This window comes from Amphiprion ocellaris, chromosome 19, assembly GCF_022539595.1.
Source record: "Amphiprion ocellaris isolate individual 3 ecotype Okinawa chromosome 19, ASM2253959v1, whole genome shotgun sequence".
NCBI lineage: Eukaryota > Metazoa > Chordata > Actinopteri > Pomacentridae > Amphiprion > Amphiprion ocellaris.
Genome location: NC_072784.1, coordinates 17,520,456 through 17,540,739, shown reverse-complemented (window position 1 = coordinate 17,540,739; position 20,284 = coordinate 17,520,456). Strand labels below are relative to the sequence as shown.

Here is a 20,284-nt window from a genome sequence, read left to right as displayed (position 1 = left end):
CATTACCAGGTGAGCTGACTCATTATCAGAAGCCCGTTTGAAAAGAATCTCCAATCAAGTGAGGGCAAATCTGAGAACCGACGGGCCTGCTCATGTTTGATCTGGCTGCAAAGAGAGGAGATGACTGACTATAAAGCTAATTGAAAGTGCTTTGTTCTATCCCGCCGACCTTCACGTCACTGCTGCTGCTGAAACCATGCCTGCTGGCAAGTCGAAATGGAAGGGTTTGTACAGTATCAAAGTCTGAGATAATGTTCACCATTTTTACTTCATGTGGATGGTTTGGATTTACCAAAGGAAAAATTGTCTCCCCTAAGGCTCCGAAGAATCTGAAAGAAAAATTAGTTGTGACATCAGAGGAAGGCAGTGATGTTTCCTAATGCAGGACAAGTGTCTGATGATCCTCGTGTCCCATCAGCTGGCCCCTTGGTGACCGCCTACACTAACAGACATAAACATTTACACATAACACACTCTCAGTCTCCCTGAATGACCTTGAGCCTAAACCTGCTGCGGCTGCTGGAGCAGTTTTCTTTCAGACACTTCCCTCTCCTGATTAAAACATTTTTACAGTACAATAGGATTTGTTCGGTGCGCCATGGCACAGATGGCATCAGATTGCTCTTTTGGGCATGGTTTAAATGAGGGAAAAACCATGCCCTTATCACCAATACTCTATCCCGCAACACCACAAAATTACTTTGCAATCTCCAAGAGATCTAGGAGAGCTCTCAGTGCTGGGGAGATGAGGAGATAAATGGCAGCAGGGCAGAGGACACAGTTAGGGAGAGTGACAGCCATCGTAAAATGTGCTCCACAGCACCAAACAGATGGGAAGTCATGAATTAATAAATGGCTGTTGACCTCTCTTTTGCCAGGTCCCACAGATGTAAGCCTGAGCCATCAGTCTTATCTTTGATATGTCAAAAATTATGGAGAATTTACAGTTATTTACTATGCGATCCGTGACTAGCAGACAACAATCTTCTGTTTGTCCTAAACAAGTTATCATCATAATTGTGCAAATGATGACTGCCATCTCGTAAAAAGAATGGCAGAACTGTTTCCACAAAGAGGAATAGTTGGGCATACAAAGTGTCAGACTGCAGTTTTCGTAGTCAGCACTGACTTTAATTATTTATGACTTTGGCAGTCCTTAACCTTAACCAGCCAAACTAATTGTTTTGGAAAGCAGTGACCTGAGACCTTTTTTCTTGTTTAGAAATAAGGACTTGGATAATCATGGAAGAAAAGAGGAGAAGATTAAGTAATTACAAAATCGATGTGTTAGTTCTGAAGTCGTCCCGTTGTTGGTTTGGCTCATCTTGGACAGCTGCAGTAGCAGCTGGTGAATTTTTGAGTGCATTTTCATCACTCGGGTTCGATTTAAAATTAAAGCACCACCCTTAGGGCCTGGTGTACAATTAAACACTGCAAACGAGACACCATAAAGTAAGCAGTTCATATCTCATGTCCACAGTCAGTTCTATCAACATCAAACTACAGCAGAGTTTCAACCGGAGGAACCTCCACTTTGAATCCCGCTTGTGTCATTAATGAGCACTGACTCTGGTCACCATTTTCCCTAAAGCTGAGACGACAAATTCATATAAACTAGATACACCATGCTTAGTGCTGCTGTTTGTATTGTATTGTACCTGCACATGTGAAAACATGAATGTCAGACCCAACCACCAATTCATCTATTTGGCAAATAGCTGTTAATAATTTAACCAATTGAAAATATTTCAAGACAAGAAAAACAGAAGTCTTAAATTTCTTTTAACACTTTCACTATTGAAAAATCCTGGAATCAGTGTGTACAACATTTTCACAAATGCTCCTAGATGAAACAAGAAATGGCTCTACACACTATAGTTAATAGACATCTTATATTTTTTATTTTAAATCTATGCTTGTCTGCTCTGTGTAAACACAGAATGCAGTTCAACTGAAATGCTACTGAAGTTGTGCTACATGACTGTTGTCCACACCTGAGATATTGATAGCTTGTCTGTTGTGCCAAGGAGCACAGAATTGTATCTATTTATTTTTTACTGCATATAGTTTATATTTTTGGTGTATTTTAGATAAATTATGGAGAACGGAGTGATTTTAATAAGATTTCACAATGTTACGCTAAGATTTGATTAATAATCAAGATAAAATATTGACATCAAGGGCAGCTAGAAAGTTAAAAATCCAACAATATCTGGCTCTGATAAATGTAATTTTGGCAACCTGCTGATTCATGCTCACCTGAACAGAGTGTCATTAGTAGCTGATGCCTTGACGGGGTTGTGACAGTCACTGTGGCCTTCTGGTACGAAGCCTCTTTGTTTCCGAAAGCTCTGCACACCTTTGACAACAATGGCCACCCCATCCCGAACTCTCTTCCTCAGGCTCATCCTCCACCGGTCTGTGATGATGCTGATGAGCCCCACAGGGAAGCTATCGGGCGGAGGGATATCTGGGTTTCCCACAGCCAGGCTAGGGATAATCCAGATGTAGCCTGGCCCTACCAGTCCAGCCTCAGCAGCCATGGAAAACAGATACTGGGCTTCTTCATGGGAGCAGTAGACCAGCAGCACCTGGGCGTCAATCTGCTGCAGGAGCCTCCGCGCTCGTATGTCGTTCATGCTGTCGGCAGACATGTCGAAGGTCAGAACGTCCTGCAGATCCCACATGAAGTAGCTGGTGTCAGTGAAGGACTTGATGTATTCCACGTAGGTTTCATAACCTGGGTAGAGGCTCGTTATGACCACGAAGCTGTCCCAGTTGTACTCCTCCATCACTTTGAACATACCATTGATCTGCTGCTCGATGGAGGATCCCAGCTGGAGGAAGTTGGAGCCCTCACCCTGTAGACAGAGAGGGAAAACGTAATCACCGCGAGTAGACCTTTATGGTTAGCTAACCCACTGCACGCACCGTGCTCCTGATTAACAAGCAAAATGAATACATCTTAATTCAATTTGCACAATGTGCAGCAAGATCTCTGGAGGGCTTCGTACCAACAAGACCACAGGCTCGTAATTTACACTCGGACAAATCGCACACTGAGAAGTGAGTTGCCCAACCAGTAGGCTCTGTAGTGCAGCTTTGACAGGAGCTAAGTGGTTCTGCTTTATTTTGCTCTTCCAGGAGCTGCGGACTCATTCATCACTTAAACCCACATGTCTTACTTTTGCCGTGCAAACACTGGCCGTCATCCATACTTGCAAATTCAGAGGGATGGCACTATCACTGTGGCCAGCGCCCGCTCTGTTTCATCTGTCTTTTCTGAAAATGCATTGACCTTGAGAGAGGAATGAGGATGGCTTCTCTGTTAAGTGTGTTATTAAAAGATGTGGAGAGCAGAGAAAAATAGTTCATAGTATCTTGTGGTGTGAGATACATTTCCCTTTAGATTCTCATTAAAAACGTCTTGTTCTCACTTTCCACAGTTTGCTGGTGAAGTAACACTTCACATGGACTCTTTATTTTCACTTGAGTATAAAACAAGAAGTATTGCGCATATGAATTCTTGACTTTCTTATGAGCAGAAAGGTAGAAAAATAAACACAAACAAAACAGCTATGGTTGCCAGTGTCCATTATTGAGGAAAAGCATATACAAACCCATTCTCTTGAAATTTACTTAACTGGCATTTGTCACTGTGTTGTAGCTAAGAAATGTTCTGAATGTTTCTCAGGAAAACGTTGCATTGTAATGAGATGATTAATGTTGAACACCCCATCTGTCAGTGTAGTGTAAATGTTGTGACTGATCAGTGTATTTACCAATTATTTGATTAATTACACAATCATTTCTATTTTCAAAGTTTGTAACATGTACCTTTTCCTAAAAACAGTGTCACTTTACCACATACCTGCCAGCATGACTGTTGTACACCAGTTTGTTTACTCTTTACTTTAGGTGTAATGAAATACCAGGTTCGATTTTTCCATCCAAACTCCCTCCATGTCCTTGAATTTGTTGTGTTTCACATGATTAGCCATCCATGGTAATTTCAATGTTTGTTTCCTTCTCCAATTTACCCTTAATATACATAACAGAGGTAGCTTTATGATACGTGACTACAGGGGTGTTTTTGCTTCCTAACATTGGTTGCATGATGGGCAGACAACAAAATAGATGATTGATCCTCAACAGGAATCTAACACAGGCTTCACCCTTCACATTTTAAGTGAGAAAAAAGCATACAGTTGCTGTATCTGTTTTCATTTTAGATCAGTAATGGTTAGTCTGAAACTTTTCAGGACTTTTCTGATGCATTGAACAGCTTCTGGATGCTACTGATTTGCATAAAGTAGCCTAGACCTCAACTTTATGCAGATGGTGCGCAGAAAAGGTGACGCTTGCTCTCTCGAAATGCATCAGGACGCCACTGGAATGCATTGCAGAGCTGCTCACATAGACAATAAATGGGAAGCACTGAAGTGACAGATCGTATTGACACGTACCATTGGAGTTGTATGGATTCTGGTATAGCACTGAGATTACCATCGGGCTCTGCATTTGAGGTGCTTCACATGGTCTTTAAAATTAGCACAGAATTTTAAGTTTTTCCAATCAATTGCTAAAGCATTTATGCAAGTAGCAGTCTACAGCCATTTTTGTTTTTAATGTAATTTAGTGTTGAGTTTAAAGTATCTGTCTGGAACATTTTCACGTTGGTGAATTGTCTGGACTGTGTGTTTGATGGGTCCTTTTACATTATGTTGTGTAGGAAAGGCACACTTGTTTAATCCATTTTATTATTAACAGGTAGTCATCTGCACCTATTTATATTATTAGAAATAAGCACTTAAGTACAGGCAACTATCCCTCAGCATTATCGAAATCAGCAGTGTGAACCATGATCTTATCTCTTCTCAGTAATTAATTAAGCTATCACAGTTAATGTGATGGTGATGCACTGATTCAGATTCAGAAGAGAGACTATTGATTACTCAGGAGGTTCAAATTAGTCTGATTCATCTTTACAGTGCCACATTACTCTCTAAATCAAACATTGCTAATAAATCCTGAATTGACTGTATTAGTGTCATTAGTATGAGTGAGTATATAAAGTTTTGTTGTCTAAAATAAATAGAAATCATTATTCTTTTAGAGGTTTATTGTTGAGATACATTTTTAGTAGCAAAATAAAATTTTTTTTTTCTTCAAATACAAACTTTACTGTCGCTTTCTAAAGTATATGTTTGCACTCTGGTGTGATCGTGGTATAAAATCGCTTCGGCTCCATCAGGCTGATAGGTAGGTGGCCCCCGACTGACCCTCTCCGGGGAAAAAGCACTCCGTCCCGAGCACCGAGCCCTCGGAGCTCAGAAAATGGAGGGGTCAGGTGTCCTGAGACTGCAAACCGGCCTGTGATCTTATTCATTCTGTCTCCTCGTCGTCCTTGAGAGAAGCTCAGTGGTCTTGTGATGTATGAGCGTCTTACGGTTTTAGACGTCACCGCTAAGTCCACTGACTTGGTGCCTCTGACTGTACCATGCTCACACCCCTGAAAATATCGTTTTCTGTTGCCTTGCTTCAGTTGTCACTGCCCTTGTTTGTTCAGACTTGTTCCAAAACTGTGAAGAATCTATATTTGTTATAGAGTCTTTGATGTATAGCTTTTGATGTACCATTTTTCTTATATTTTTCTTATAAGTTGGCTAAACCGACAACCGTAATGAACGCAAAGAAAAATTAATATTCATTCTTTGGCAGCTATTCGTTTTCATTTTTCTTTCACTAAATTAAACCTGAAGCTCATGTCTTTCCTTGACAATGCTTCATCTTTTATGTTGCTGATTAATATTCACATAAATGACATTCAGTTATCAGCATCTTTACTAGGAATTGGTTCTGCTCAGTAAGGTCCTGCTGTGGACTAAGATGGATTAGACTGCACTGGAGGCCGGCCGGGTGGAGGGCATCTTATGCAGGTTAGTCACGGAGAAGCTTGAGAAGATCATATAAATCTACTCATTTTTTCCTTCCCCTCACTGTCCCACAGCAAATCTGTCAGCATCATTGCCCCATTCCTGTATGTACAGCTGCCTGTTCCGGCATCTGCGACAGTGCACACTCAGTTTGTTCCCCGACAGGTGCCGAGGTGTCAGAGAGTGTCTGTGCAGGTGTGCGTGTTCACCGAATCAGCCTGTGTTTTTGTATGCTTTGTACATGCTTACTAGCCCACGGGTCTGTCAGATTAAAGCCCCCTGCAAACTACATTCTCAACAGCTCAATCAGCAGAGAGCAAACTGATAGTGCAGTCCAAATGAGCCTGGGGCATTACCACAGGCTCAGCTGCAGCTCAGAGCTTGAAGTCACGACCGGCTTGTCAGTGTGCAGAGCATGCAGAGGATTGTCCAAGGCATATGATTGCAGGGAATGAAGCGAAGCCAGCAGTCATTTACACAAAATGTAGAGTATATTAGCCACCAGTAGAGATCACCTGTCTCTGAAGCATAGTAGGTTTGAAATGAACATATTGTGATATGTCTTATTTGAAGGGTTTGGGGGGGAAGAGGCAATTCTGTCTTCTGTTTTGTAGTTTCAACATGCTGAAGTCAACAGAGGACCTACTTACAAACTTGGCAGCAGCTAAAACATCTGCCTACTTCAAAGTGTATTATAGGGGCGCTCTTAGGTAGGGCTATAACTACTTATTATTTACTGTGTTGATTCATCCGTCGATTAGTCTCAGGATTAATTGTTCGGTCTATAAGATGTCAGAAAATGAAGATAAAAGCCCAAGATGTTGTATTTAGGAGTCTTGTTTTGTTCACTCTGTCATAGAGTAGTGAATAGTAAAAGTTCCACACTGACTCTTAGGTTGACGATGATAGATGTGAAACTTTTAACTAGAAGGGAACACCCTTCCGACGTCATGCCGAAGTGTCGATGCCGTGAGAACTAAATAAATATACAACATATAAGTCGAAGTACAAACTTACAATAACAATTAAAGAAATGCACAATAAACACAAACGACAGCACAATGAAAAAATAAACACAAGTTTTTTACCTCATTGGCCGCATAAACTTTTGGGGAGAAACCTCCAGCCGAAAACACTGCATTCCTCCTCCGTCTTCTCATTCATTCATTACAATGACAGGTACACTGCTCCATGTGGTGATTGATATGTGTCTCTCAATAATCTACCTGACTACAACAGCACAACAACATTAGTTCCACAAGAGGGGTTCCATTTTCAGAATATGTTCAACTTTGTGTGTTTTAATCTTTTAAAACTTATTTATAAGCAAAAAAAAAAAGATGAACTAAATCATTCCTATTTTTAATCCAGAAAGTAATTAAATGAACTTAAATTGAATACTTGATTGTGATGACAGCTACAATAACTGCGGCTCAAATTAAAAAAAAAAAAAAACATTTTAAAAGTGCCAGGGTATCTTATTTGAAAATAATAAATAAAATATCATTTAAGACTCATTAAACTGACAAAGCAAATCTAACTTCAATTTGGCTTATTATCATTATGTATATCATTATGCATATAAGCAGTGCCATACTTTAGCAGCAGGTTCTACAATGTATGGTAGACATTTTTATCACTGCTGGACTATGCAGGTGTAATTGACATACATGCTAATGCCCAAACCTTTCAGCCACTTGATGCTGTGTATCACTGTTCCTTTAGATTTATTACAGGTGGCAGTTTCAGAGCCCATCACTGTATCATCTATGAGAAGGTGGGGTGACCATCACTCACTTCTTGAAGGGAACAACATTGTCTTTATTTATTTACAAAGGTCTTCTAAATAAAGTACTATGTTTTCTATCATCACCTTTAAGACTTACAAATATAAATCACCGTACCTGTTGACAAGTTTGGATTTTCTTTGAAATCCCTATTTAATTTCATTTTTAAAAAACGCTTTAACCTACAATGGTCCTCATAGACAGAATACACCTCAGAACTTATTTTAGACAATCTTAATGTGTCAGCTTTGTTCCTGTTTAATGTATATGATTTTTGCATTTTTTACACTTGTGCATTTGTTTTCATTATGTTTTCAGGGGCACCACAGTGAATGAAAATCTTACCCTCAAAAGACCTTTTTTACCATTAATGAATATTGATTAATCAATCAGTCAATAGGAAATTAAAGTTTAGTTTTAACTGCTGCTCTTGTTAGCATATTTTCTACTACACCCACTGCAGACATCTCTTGGCGTTTTCTTTGCTTCTCTCTCTTTCCTCAAACATCGGGTTTGCTAGCTTTGCAGCCACCACCAAATTATCGCCAATTAACTGACTACTAGCTGGGGCTTCATCTGTTTGGCCAAATGGTGTGAACGCATGACTGATGTATCCAGGGCGCCATCTGATAATTCAAATGTTTGCATGCCGAGTGTGAATTCATGGCACATGCAGCTAACACAATGTTTCTTATTTGTCCCATTTTATCTTTCATCTCATAGTACCATGTTGCTAAGCACTATGGATACTGTATGTGTGATGATAGCTGTTTGTGAACAGCTATCTTCTGTGCATCTATTCTGTCAATAAGCTGTACTTCAACAGTGTCGTCAAACCAAGCTTACAGTAATAGTGTACAGACCCAAAGAAGATTACAGCCACTGAGTGAAAAGCTTAGCTCCTCGAGGTTGAGATTACATTCTAAAATACTGTATACTGAAGAACTCATATTTGTTTACAAACACAGTTGCAGACTCACTGCATTAGTCTACATCGTTGGCTACCCTTTAAAATTATGTCAAACAAATAATGCTCAAATCCCAATGCGTCCGGTTGATATGATGTTATCTAGCCTGACATTTACCTTTTAAAGGCTTAAAAAACTGGTCTGAGTTGAGTTAAACTATGTGTGAAGCGCTGATTATCTCTAAATAATGTTAATGTTAATATGGAAGCAGCCATCATAGGTCATTGAAAACTATACTGTTTTTAAATTAAACAGGACAAAAATACAATCACTGATCTTTACATGCACAACAACATCTTAGTGTATAGCTGAAGGTTATTTCAATGACTCCTGTGTGTTATGTCTATTGATAGAGTTGGATTGGATCCAAAAATCTAAAGGAAACAAAGTATTGACAACAGCGACTAAAGACATAGCGAAAGGATGTACTGATGCAAATGAGTGAAATTAGCACTGAGGAAATGGAACACAAACTGGTGTATGGCTCCCCCTTCAAATGACCCATCTGCAGCAATCTCCCCCTCCTCTCTGTCCCTCTATGAAGAGTGACTTCTGGCCACGGCTCTTTGCTGCGACATATGTCTGCCTCCGCCACGCAGCAGGAAGTGCCCTGGCACCGCCTTCCGGTGCTGCTGACGTCACATAGATCCTGCACGATGACCAGGAACAGACACACAACTCCCTGGTCTTTTGCCATTTCTGACAAAACACTATGTTACTGTATAGATGCTGTGGAGCGAGATGGAAATGATATGCATCTGAGCGGGGAATTTCTTTCTGCATTTGACACGAGATAATCATTGAAATTGGCGAGTAATTTTGTTTACCAACAGTTCTGTTGTCTAAACTGAGCCTCAGAAATCAGACTAATTAAAAAATCTTACAAAATGAAATCGGAAACCAAAGTTTAGTTTGTTTTTTCTTTTTGTGTGTGATTTTTAGTAACTCTGAAGCATATTAGCATTGAATGGAGGACACACACCTTTAACAACAACAGTGGAGTCTCTCTGACTCTCCTCATGACTGTAGAGCTGTTCTGAATAGTAGTTATCGGCTATGAGCTGGGCCAGAGTAAATACACTTCAGGACAATTCATGCTTTCTGCTGCTGCGTCCTCAAGGGTATGCATGACATAAATTTTGTCATCCATTCAAATTGGCGAAGGTCTGCACAGATTGTCCGCCTGCGGCCCAAATTTATGGCCGTCGTACTGTCTACGCTGGCCAGGAAAACTAGTGCTTCAAACAAATGTTTGGTATGTGGAGAGAATATACATCTAGATTCTTGGCCATGCTCACCTTTTATAGTTAAATTTTTTTTTTTTTTTTTTTTTTTTACCAGAGCTGTTATTGAAGTAATTGCTGGCGGACTTTGGTGGTGCTTTGATTTGTACATACTTTCCATCTATAGGGCCCCAACACAGTTGGACATTCTAATTTCTCCAGATATCCTGTGCTGTGTCCTCCCACAGCGGTTGGCTCACCTCAGAACAGTCAGTGACACGGTACTACAACTCTGTGTGTTTTTCTATTTGGCATAAGGGGCAACATGACCATCTGCACAGACTGGCTTGGACCTATTGTAGAATGAACAGAGCCACATACACATTCTCTGTCTGCTGAAAGGCCTGTGTACATGCATGTGGAAAATATGAATTTGCCTTTGTACTAAAACCAGATGTCTTCTCGTCATAGTTTGGAGCCACACATCTAACAGAACTCCTTGTTTGCCTATAATAACAAAATTGAAATGCTGGATCTCAGAGACTGACATTGTTGTCAAGAGCAGATGGTCTAATATATCAGAGTATTGAATGTGTCAGTTTTGAGCAATTTTGTACAGAGATTTCATGATCCTAGCTATTCATAAGCTTCAAATTGGATCTACTTTAAAGGGAAAAATCCAAAAACAAAAGAGTTTCTGTTGTGCATGGTCTGATTCAAACTGTGCATGGAGAGGAGAGGCTGTATACAGATGGTCTGCTGTTGATGTGTTTATGTGAGTGTGCACGGTGCAGCTCTACAATGAAATAACATTTTACCCATTTGAAATAGTAAAAAACAATGAAATCAATATGTGAAAGTCCACCACAAACGCATCAGTGTGTGGTAAACATTGATCTGACTCTTTTCAAGTGGAGTCGAACACGTCTGTGAATATATTGGCAATCTTTAGTTGTTGGACTGACTTCTGTTAGTAGAAAAGTTTTAACATATTACATTATCCTTATGCAGAACAGCTGTTTTTACTTACTGATTAGTGTATCTCATTACAAGCAAAAAGAACTTCATGTGTAAAATTTGTGGGTTATCCTTTTAATACTGCATGTGCTGATGTATAATACCCATCTTTCTTGCGTCACCCAGCCTGACATTTGAATGGCATTAAGTTGAAACTACAGCATCCATGTGCATGTACTGACACACTGTTAACACCATGTCTTTCTCCCCGCTGGCTGCTCTATACAATTCTCCTGTGCTTGGTGGGCCTCAGTCAAGACAGGTTATGCTAACTGTGCCACTGGTTTCAAAATGCAGGAGGCAAAAGTGGAGACAAGTGACTTCAAAAAGTGGCAAAGGCAGACAGAAAAAAGTCACTGCTCTAGTTTTGAGAAGAAGCCTCAGGCTCATGTTCTTGCAAAGACAATCAGGGTTTCGCTCATGTCTGACTTAGACTTTGTTCACTTAAAGCACTCAGGCATTGAGGATGTGATCTGTCACACCTCAGAATGGATGCTTCAAAGGATGTTTTGAATTTTATTTTAGGATATTGAACTAAATGCATAGTGAGGGAAAAGTCTGAATATGTGCTACATCTGTTCAACAATTATAAAATTAGAAAAATGCCCTTGACTGTATAATTATATTTGAAGCACAGCAGGTGTCTTTGTTCAGAAATTTGCCAGAGCTGTTTCCAGCTATGTTATAATAAAGCTCCTGCAGCAAAGCTACACTAGGAAATATTTTGCAGTTCTAACTCCACTGATTGATCTGCCAGTAGTGAAGCACGTAGCTTTCTTGTCCATCTGAAGGTAACATCTACCTGCTAACTTGAAGGAGAACTAATTACGCAGACAAAATAGCAATATTCTTTGTGAAGTGAACTTTGCTTAATACTTACTGTCTTCATCTTAACGTTGGTTTCTTTACTGGCTGCTTATCATTGGGATAGAAAATCACAAGGAAAATGGTACGTCTGGTCTGATGTTGCCAATCAAAAAAGTGAAATGTCCTGAGGACAGGAATTGGTTTATCACCTAGTTTTCTTCTGCCACTTCCAGAGGGATCAAACAATGTGCTTTCAGTGATACGTGTGAAAAATGAATGAGCTTCATTGTCTTGTTGACTACCTTTGACAGCGGCCCATAAATCAGTGAGGCATCCCTGATTATGAAGAGACTCAAAGGGGGTTGGATCAGAATTATTTGAGTATTAGGAACATACCTTTCATGTGTAGTCTACAGTGTTACATTGACAGACACTTAAATATTAATAACTTACTAATTAAAACATAAACAGGTGTTTCCCAAATTCAGCGAGACACAAATAATAGACACATGGGAAGATATAATAGAGATATAATTTTGCTGGCAACATACCTAATAATAGATTACATTTGATTTTTCAAACCTTGAATGTAATTTAAAGTGTCAACATTTGATAGACAAACAATGATATTGTTTCATATTCATGTCCATTGTTTTCCAGTGGTAAAAACCTGGATTCTGTGATAAGCTTCATTACCGTTGCTCAGATAAGTGGATCCCAGAGGTAAAATTCCACTTCTCCACCTCTCTTTACCTGATGTAATGTGTAGCAGTCTGACAGACATAGCTTTCTTCTTCCTTTACCTGCTTACCTATTTTTAGTATTCAGTATTTATCATAGATGCCTGCTTTGCTTCATCTGTGGTCGACCTGACCTGACATTCAAGAGTGGATGGAGTCAAGGAATTTCTTCTTTTTTTTAAATATAGTTTTATACCCCCCTTTTTTGCATGATTCATCCTATTAAATAAGATTATATTTACATTGCATTCATTAGACAGATCTCTAATGTTCAAATCCATTTACATTGTTCCCCCCACAGAGAATTTAGGATATTTGGGCTTCATTAAATTGCTTAAGGACATGTTGACATGTGGTCAGCAGGGGCTAAAGATTCCACCAACTGAGCCACATCTCAGATGTCCAACCCTCCAGGCATGCATTAGTTTTTGTTAAAGTACACTTTGAAAATCAACTTGAAGAGACTTGGGTGTACTTCAGTGCTTGTGCCAAACTACTCTGAACTCAGAGAAACTACTTCAGTTTACATCAATCTTGTGACTCCTTAATACAAAATGAATTTGCTTATTGTTGGTCATCCAAGCTTCATTTTCTAGGACATACTTAGAGTTGTGAATACATTAATAAACAGCCCTTAAATGAATTAAATCTTGGGTGCCAGACCTTCGCCCCATTATAACTGAATTCCCATGCAATAGTATAATTTTTTTTTTAAATTTCTTGCCGAGAAAGTATCAAATTATCAGGTGAGGCAGGGAAGTGTGCATGTCAATCAGAGGCCTGGTACCTCAGTGGGTGGCAGAAGATTACGGTTGGTTTCCAAGTGGGACCGTCCATATTAATAATGCATGCACTTGCTGTTCTGAAAGGCAGTTTTAATGCCTTGACTAAATGGCATGTGTTAATGGTTTCAACTTCCTTCACTGACTAATTACCAATGAAAAGCAATCATTCATTTTTACAGTTGCCAGCATTTGTCATTACACTTATTTCTTACTACATGCATATATTCTGTAAGTTTTTGTGACCAATTTGTTCTTTTTATCCTCAAATCAGAATAGTTAGTGTAAATGAGCAGCAGGAGGCATTAACTGCTGAGTGACATCTCTTTCATTACCCCCGAGAAACCATGCTGATGGCAAGATCACCTAACTTGTTTTCTAAAATGGATGCAGCTGAAAAGGGAGCTGTCTACAAACCCATATGAATTAAGGGAATTACCGCAAGCTATAGTCTCCTTGTTTCTCACAAAATAAAATAATACCTCAAGACTCAAAATGTAAAAAAGATCACGTTCAACTGTGAAATAGAATCATATTATAATCGGGTTTACATAGCTTTAAGCACACATAAGTTGTTAAATCTCTTGTGATTGTTTAAGAAAGGTTTTATCTTTCTTCATAGGGGATTCTTTTCAGAGACTGAGTTCATTGATACTCAAGATTACAAGAGAAACTTGGTGGCATTTCATGATCAGATTATTCCTATGCTGGTGTCCTCTTACTGATGTATTTCTATTTATTTATTTATTTATTCCTAGACTGGTTCCCACTGATCTAAGAATTGCAATTTATTTTTCATTTTAAGATCAATCTCTGTCCTGCCATGTCTTCCATGAACACACGAGGCTGTTTCCAGATGGAGAGTGTTTTCAGGAGAGCAACTCATTTTTTATGCATGTATTGATTCTAATTAAAAGGAATTCCTCAGGTGTTATTGGGATGCTTGATCCAATTCAAATTACTTTGAAAAGTAATGAATTCTTGTGGTCTAATTTTATGCCCTGCACGTCCTTCTATTCCATTACGACTACAGTGATCTGATGTGCAACTGACTGTCCAATTAAATTACAAATCAGAAAAAAATCCAACTATGTAGTCATAAAATGTAGCAGGAGTTTCTTGTGGCGCCACTCAGAGGTCTGTTGTTGGTCCCTCTCTGTTGCCTGGTTTAGGGTTATGTGCTGCATCTTCTTCAATGTCTCTCCTACTTTGTGCTTATAATACCAGCTTGGTATTTTCATTTAGAATTCAGAATTAGCTAGCTTTATCTTAGTAAATAGTTTCATGCATGTACTGTTAAAATCAAGTTGCTGTTTACCCAGTTCCTAGCTTTTCATAGTATTAAAACAACTTGCAGCTTATCTACAGCTGCATAATTTTCTCAAGGTGCAGCATGTAGCATTAAATATATGGTTATTATTATTATTACTCCGCCAAGGAATGCGGCAGAGTTATGTGATGATCGCTGTGCGTGTGTCTGTTAATCTGTGAATCTATCTGTTTGTCCGTGCGCAGCATTACTCAAAAACGAAATAACCAATTTGGATGGCATTTTATGGGAAGGTCAGAAATGACACAAGGACCACCTCATTAGATTTTGGCTGTGATGCGGATTCTAGTCTGGATCCATGGATTTGTTTAAGATTTCCGTATCTTTGCGAGATTGTGGCACAACGTTACTGTAACTATGAGAACAAGTGAACACTATGCCAGCTGCCTGCTGACGATCACGATTGCAATCCTACTACAAATCCACCGCTGTGCTCTTATCGAGACTTACCAGTTGGAAATTATATGACGACTGAGCAGCCTTGGTGGTGTACTGCGCTCTCTTAGTGCTTTTCTTGTTATTATTATTATTATTATTATTATTATTGTTATTATTATTATTACACAACACGCCTTAAATCTTTAAATCATCAACTGAAGAATCCGTTTCCACAGCCTCAAATTGTATCCATCAGCATGTGATGTTTTCTGCAATAGTGTCTCTTGCAGAAGACGCATGAAATGTCACCAGGAAAAAAAAGCCATTTTGAAAGGATTATCGTTGGTCCCTGTAGCTGAGCCTTTTGTGCTGCGTATTCCTGCCCTTATAGATGGATCATTGCTGCTAAACCTTCCAGCTTCAACTCAAATGCGCAGTAATTGCGTGTGTGTGTCACACGCATCTCTCAAGCTTGTTGCCCCAACCTCAGAGTTTAAGCAACACACGGTACTAATACATTACTGATAATGATTCCACAACGATTTTTTGCAGCACAGTAATTTCTTCCAATGGCCAACTAAAATCAGATTTTAGCCCATCAGTTAAAATTTGAGAGATGTGGTTTAATGTTTGACCTTGCCAAAGTTCCCTAATTCCACTTCTTGCTTTTTGAACCTAGAGCAACACTAAGGCATTCCAGAGCAACTTGGTATTTTGGATACTTATTAATCATAAATTCATTTTAAAAAGACAGATTATGCCTGTCCTTCTACCTAATGTTAATACTGGCTGATATAATTAGCACTCAAATCACTGTATGTGTGGGCTTCTTCATGATTATTTAACTGCTCTAAGGACAATAAATCTGCACTTTGACTAGAATTGTGGCTGGAGTGATTTCACTTTTGCTCTGAGGATTGTAATTACCATTGGCTGAGCTGCAGACTCTATTTGCATTGATTAGCTGAGTATCTAAATACAGAGCAAACTGCTCATCTGAGTTCAATTACAGTATGGTGTACTTGAAACCTGACAAAAACAGCCACAAACAATAACCATGCCCAGACAAAAGTTTTTAAAATCAGAGTTGCTGTACTGTGAGAGCTCCTCCATCACCATGGCAATTTATCATATATGGTTAATAGAAGTATTAATTTGCTATGTATGGTTTGTGGCGTTGCTGTGTTCTCGACAAGAGGAAAAATAAGACCTTGTGTCAGATCTTGTGGTTTTCACATTTGCAAATACCGAAAGACTAAAGGTAGAAAGCCAAATAAAGGGAAGGGACTATGCACAGCCACAAATCTGAGGTATTTGTACTACTTTAAACCCATGCTCACTCAAAAAAGAAATCCATTTATTTGACATCTGTAGTCAATTGCAAGTAAAGATTTGATATCTGGTGTATATGACGAGACTCTACAATATGCTGCATTGTTAAAAATACTATATAAGATAGATGTATGAGCTCTAACTCAACCAACACTGCATTAAAATAGAATCATTTTCATGCATCTGTGTTATGTACCCAGTAATAACATTTATTATCACAATGAATACTCTCACTTTTAATACTCTAGTTGCACAGTGGTGCATTTTCCTGATATATCAACTTAAAAATTTTAATTCATGTGCTTTACACTATGGTGTATGGATGTTACTCTGATTTTATTTGCTGCAAAGTAAGAGTAGCTGTGGGACTGTTTAGCTATAGGCTTTGTAGTTACATGAAGCTGTAGCAGACAAACTGAGATGATTTAATACTTCTGTACTTATTACACAACATTATACAATGACATTCTCACAAACAGTGGGTGTCGCTTAAGATCCAATCAGCTCTTGATTGGCTCTCCCCCCATCCTCAACCCCACTGACCTTGTAAGGCAGGACAACAGCAGAGCCTCCACTGATGCCCACAATGGGCACAGCTGTCTGAGTGGAAATGAAGTCCAAGATCTGCGCCACGGCCTCCGAGCCAACGTTGTCCTCAAACACCACGCCATGGACGCGGTTGGTGGAGAGGGTGTCGCAGATGCGGGTGAGCAGCGCCCGTGGGTTGGTGTTGTTGACCAGCACAGTGATGGGGTTCACCTCCAGCGGCAGGTCCATGAAATTTTCTCGGCTTAAACGGCCCTTAATTTCCGTCTGGTAGGCCGAGCCGCTGAACACCACCGCCACGTTCACAGAGGGCGTGGGAATCCCAAACGGCCGGCCCGAACAGTAGGGGACAGTGCAGAACAGCAGCAGCAGCAGCGGCCACCACGAGGAGTCGCTCAAGCAGCCTAGACGAACGCCCATCTCAGTCACCTACTGCCTGGAGGAGGGGTCAGAGTCAAGGGAGGGGTCAACAGAGCGGATTGACATGTTAGATACCAAGACCAGCTCGCGTCTTTTTCTGAAATGTTGTGATAATACTCCGTAATCCCAGCTGCACTGCCAACCAAACAGCCTTTTGTTTAGCATTTTGATAAATGACCTTTTAGCTTCATCTCTGCTCAGCGTGCTGGTCTGCTCGCCATATCTAAAACAGTGTAAGAGCCCATTACCGGAGCCCAGAGTAGTATTTTTAGAGTGTGTCAGCGTGCAACATGAGGCTGTGGCCAAGCTGTTGCGTCTTAGGATGGCAGCTGCCACCCTGCTGCTGTTGTATTCAGCGCTCCAACCCAACAGATGGTGTCCAGTGTTTAATGCAACAAATGGAGAACAAGAGGATTTATAATTTTTCCCTCGTGACATTACTTTTGAAGCTGTTACTTAATTTTTCCAGCAGTCCAAGGCATTCAGACTTAATCTGGCAAAGGTCTGCATGCATGCTTTTGGCTCTGGTGATTAATTGACATCCATAGTGTCATTTATGATTCATAAGCTGTTTGGGAAAGTTTTTCTTTTCTAGTTACGAAAGTGACATTTTAATTATTCAAACTGAAAAATTCATATTTACACAGGGCTTAAAATACTCAAGTTGCCCTTTCCACAAATCTGTGCTCTTTGTGTAACATTGCATCACTAATGGACTGGATTGCACCCAGTAACTCTTGGCCATACTGTCTTAATTACTTCCAAAACAGCTAATTGTTTTTCTTGCCCTCTGGAAGGTAATGGGGGAGAAACGCCATGGCGGAACTCGACGATGTCAAACCCTGCAGTGTTAGTTTAACATTCACATTGTTGCCAGACGGCGGTTTGTGTTGAAGCTGTCAGACAGACTTAGGCTCTTTGTCAAATCTGTCACAGTAGTGTTCGTGGCCCTGAGGGAGTGCTGCACACTGGTCCCCTGTCACAGAGATCTGATCCACCATGTGATGGAATCCCAGTGGGGTGAATATATTGTAATCCCTTGGTAATCCGTACCAGGCGTCATGGCCTGCGGCTTGATTGTAGTGTACAAACTTATCAAGAGATTTGGCTACTGCACGAGGCACAGTGGAGCTGTGTGGTGCAGTTCTCTCTATGTTCTCCTTCCTGTGTGGGACTGAGCTCCTCCTAGAAAACGCTGCCAAACAGGCAGGCAAACAGACAGGCAGGCTGTATGGGAGCAGGCATGCTTGGCGGGTACGTCTCTTGAATACTTATCAAGGAGGTTTTTTTTCTAGTCAAGTCACATGCTGAAATCCAAATAAAAGACATCACACATGCGTGGGAAGTTGTATGTGCTATGTCTTACATGTGATTATCCTGGTAGGCGCTGCGTCATAAATCATTTTATAAATTGATTAGTCCCCACTGTAAGAGGGCACATCCCACATTCCTTTCAATGACATTAGCCATGTTTCAGCTGTGACAGCAGTAGAATAGTTTAGGGTTAATGTCTTTGTCGGGGATCAATGTACGTGGTCAAAATACTTAAAGGCTCAGACCTTCTATATCTTTAATCAACACAGTGAAACAGCTGAGGTAGATATATGAAGGTCATTCACGGGGTGGTGGATGTAGTATTAAACCAAACAGGGAACAGGTCATCAATAACTTTCTGACAAGGTTTTGTGAGGTCAAGATGCTTTCACAAAGATCCATTTTGGCTAACAACAGCATTTCAGTGATGCCTTGTCTATTGTTTAGATTTAGAAGACGTCATCAAAGCTTCATGATGCAGCTGAATTGCAGATTGGCACTGTAGATTTGCTGACCGCTGACTCTCGAAGCTCCGAAAGTCGGCTGAATTTGTAAACTGCACTGATACATAAAGTAAAGAGGCTTTTCCTCTGTCCTTGGACTAAATCCTGCAAAAACATTCCCGTGTATACAAGAGCTAGAGGCTTCACTCTGATGTTGAGGATCAAAAGTCACTGTGGACATCCATTGGTTTTAGAGGGTTGAATGGAATAAAGGTGGATACATGATGAGGTGCTTCTACCTGAATTATCACAACACACAGTCTGTTTGACTCTGAAGCCTGCTTGTAGCAGATTTTAGACGAATGCCATCATTGGAGTCGTGAGAGGGAGACAGGTTGTTGTTTGTGTCATGACGCTGCTACAAACTGGATTCAGCATGAGTCAAACTATACCTGGTGATCCAGTAAGTAGATCCCATCAATACCAGAACCGTGTAAACGAAAAAATACATTGTTTATATATAAACATGCTGATATGGTGCATTTGGTATAAGCTTCTTATGAAACTACTCCATTAATATGTGATAACACTCATACAGTAACAAAGCAGTTTTGCTCAACTGTAGTTTATTTTATTATTAGTTTGTGTAATATTGATTCAAAAGATCACTATAGACCAACATTCTATATCACAGAATTACAGAAAAACTAGTTCTGTCTGCATGGCTATCATCAAAACATGACATTGAAAAGTCTCTGTTTCAATTGGGAAACTACTAAAACTAAACAATTTTTTTAAAATGAAATCACTGTGATCACTGTACAGACAACTGAAAAGGTAGCAAAAACACCTGAACCCTTGACACCTTCAGGGAGGTGGCTCTGTTTTGCTGTGAGGACAGTTTTGCTGACATGGTTTGTGCTCACTTGTTCCCTTAGAGGAAAGGGTCACTGCAAATCAATACAAAGTTGTTCTGAGTGATCGCCTTTATCCTATGATGGAACATTTCTGTCCTGGTGGGAGTGGTCTAATGCAGCATGCCCCGATCCAGAGGGCAAAATATTTTTTGGTAAAACATCAAAGCCAAAGTGCTTTACTAAGACACTTTTTTGTTGGTTTCTCCTTTACGTTGTCACTCGTCTGTACACTGTACAATGATAGTACCATACTTGGATTATTGCAAGTCAGGTGAATATTTAAAAAATGTCCAGTAGGATACAAGATTGTCTGTGGAGCTTCAGCAGAACTGACAGTACAGAAT

The 20,284-nt window shown here is 39.9% G+C and overlaps 1 protein-coding gene across 1 annotated transcript in view; it reads right to left on the bottom strand.

Moving 5' to 3' along the window:
* grin2ca (glutamate receptor, ionotropic, N-methyl D-aspartate 2Ca) overlaps nucleotides 1–20,284 on the bottom strand; it is a 68,797-nt gene that overhangs the window by 33,421 nt on the left and 15,092 nt on the right. Inside the window, exons 2-3 of the mRNA XM_023261687.3 lie at nucleotides 16,844–17,282; nucleotides 2,260–2,861 (exon numbers count right to left, since the gene is read on the bottom strand). Coding sequence (XP_023117455.1) covers nucleotides 2,260–2,861; nucleotides 16,844–17,266 — 1,025 coding nt within the window. The 5' untranslated portion in view covers nucleotides 17,267–17,282. The remainder of the gene's footprint in view (nucleotides 1–2,259; nucleotides 2,862–16,843; nucleotides 17,283–20,284) is intronic.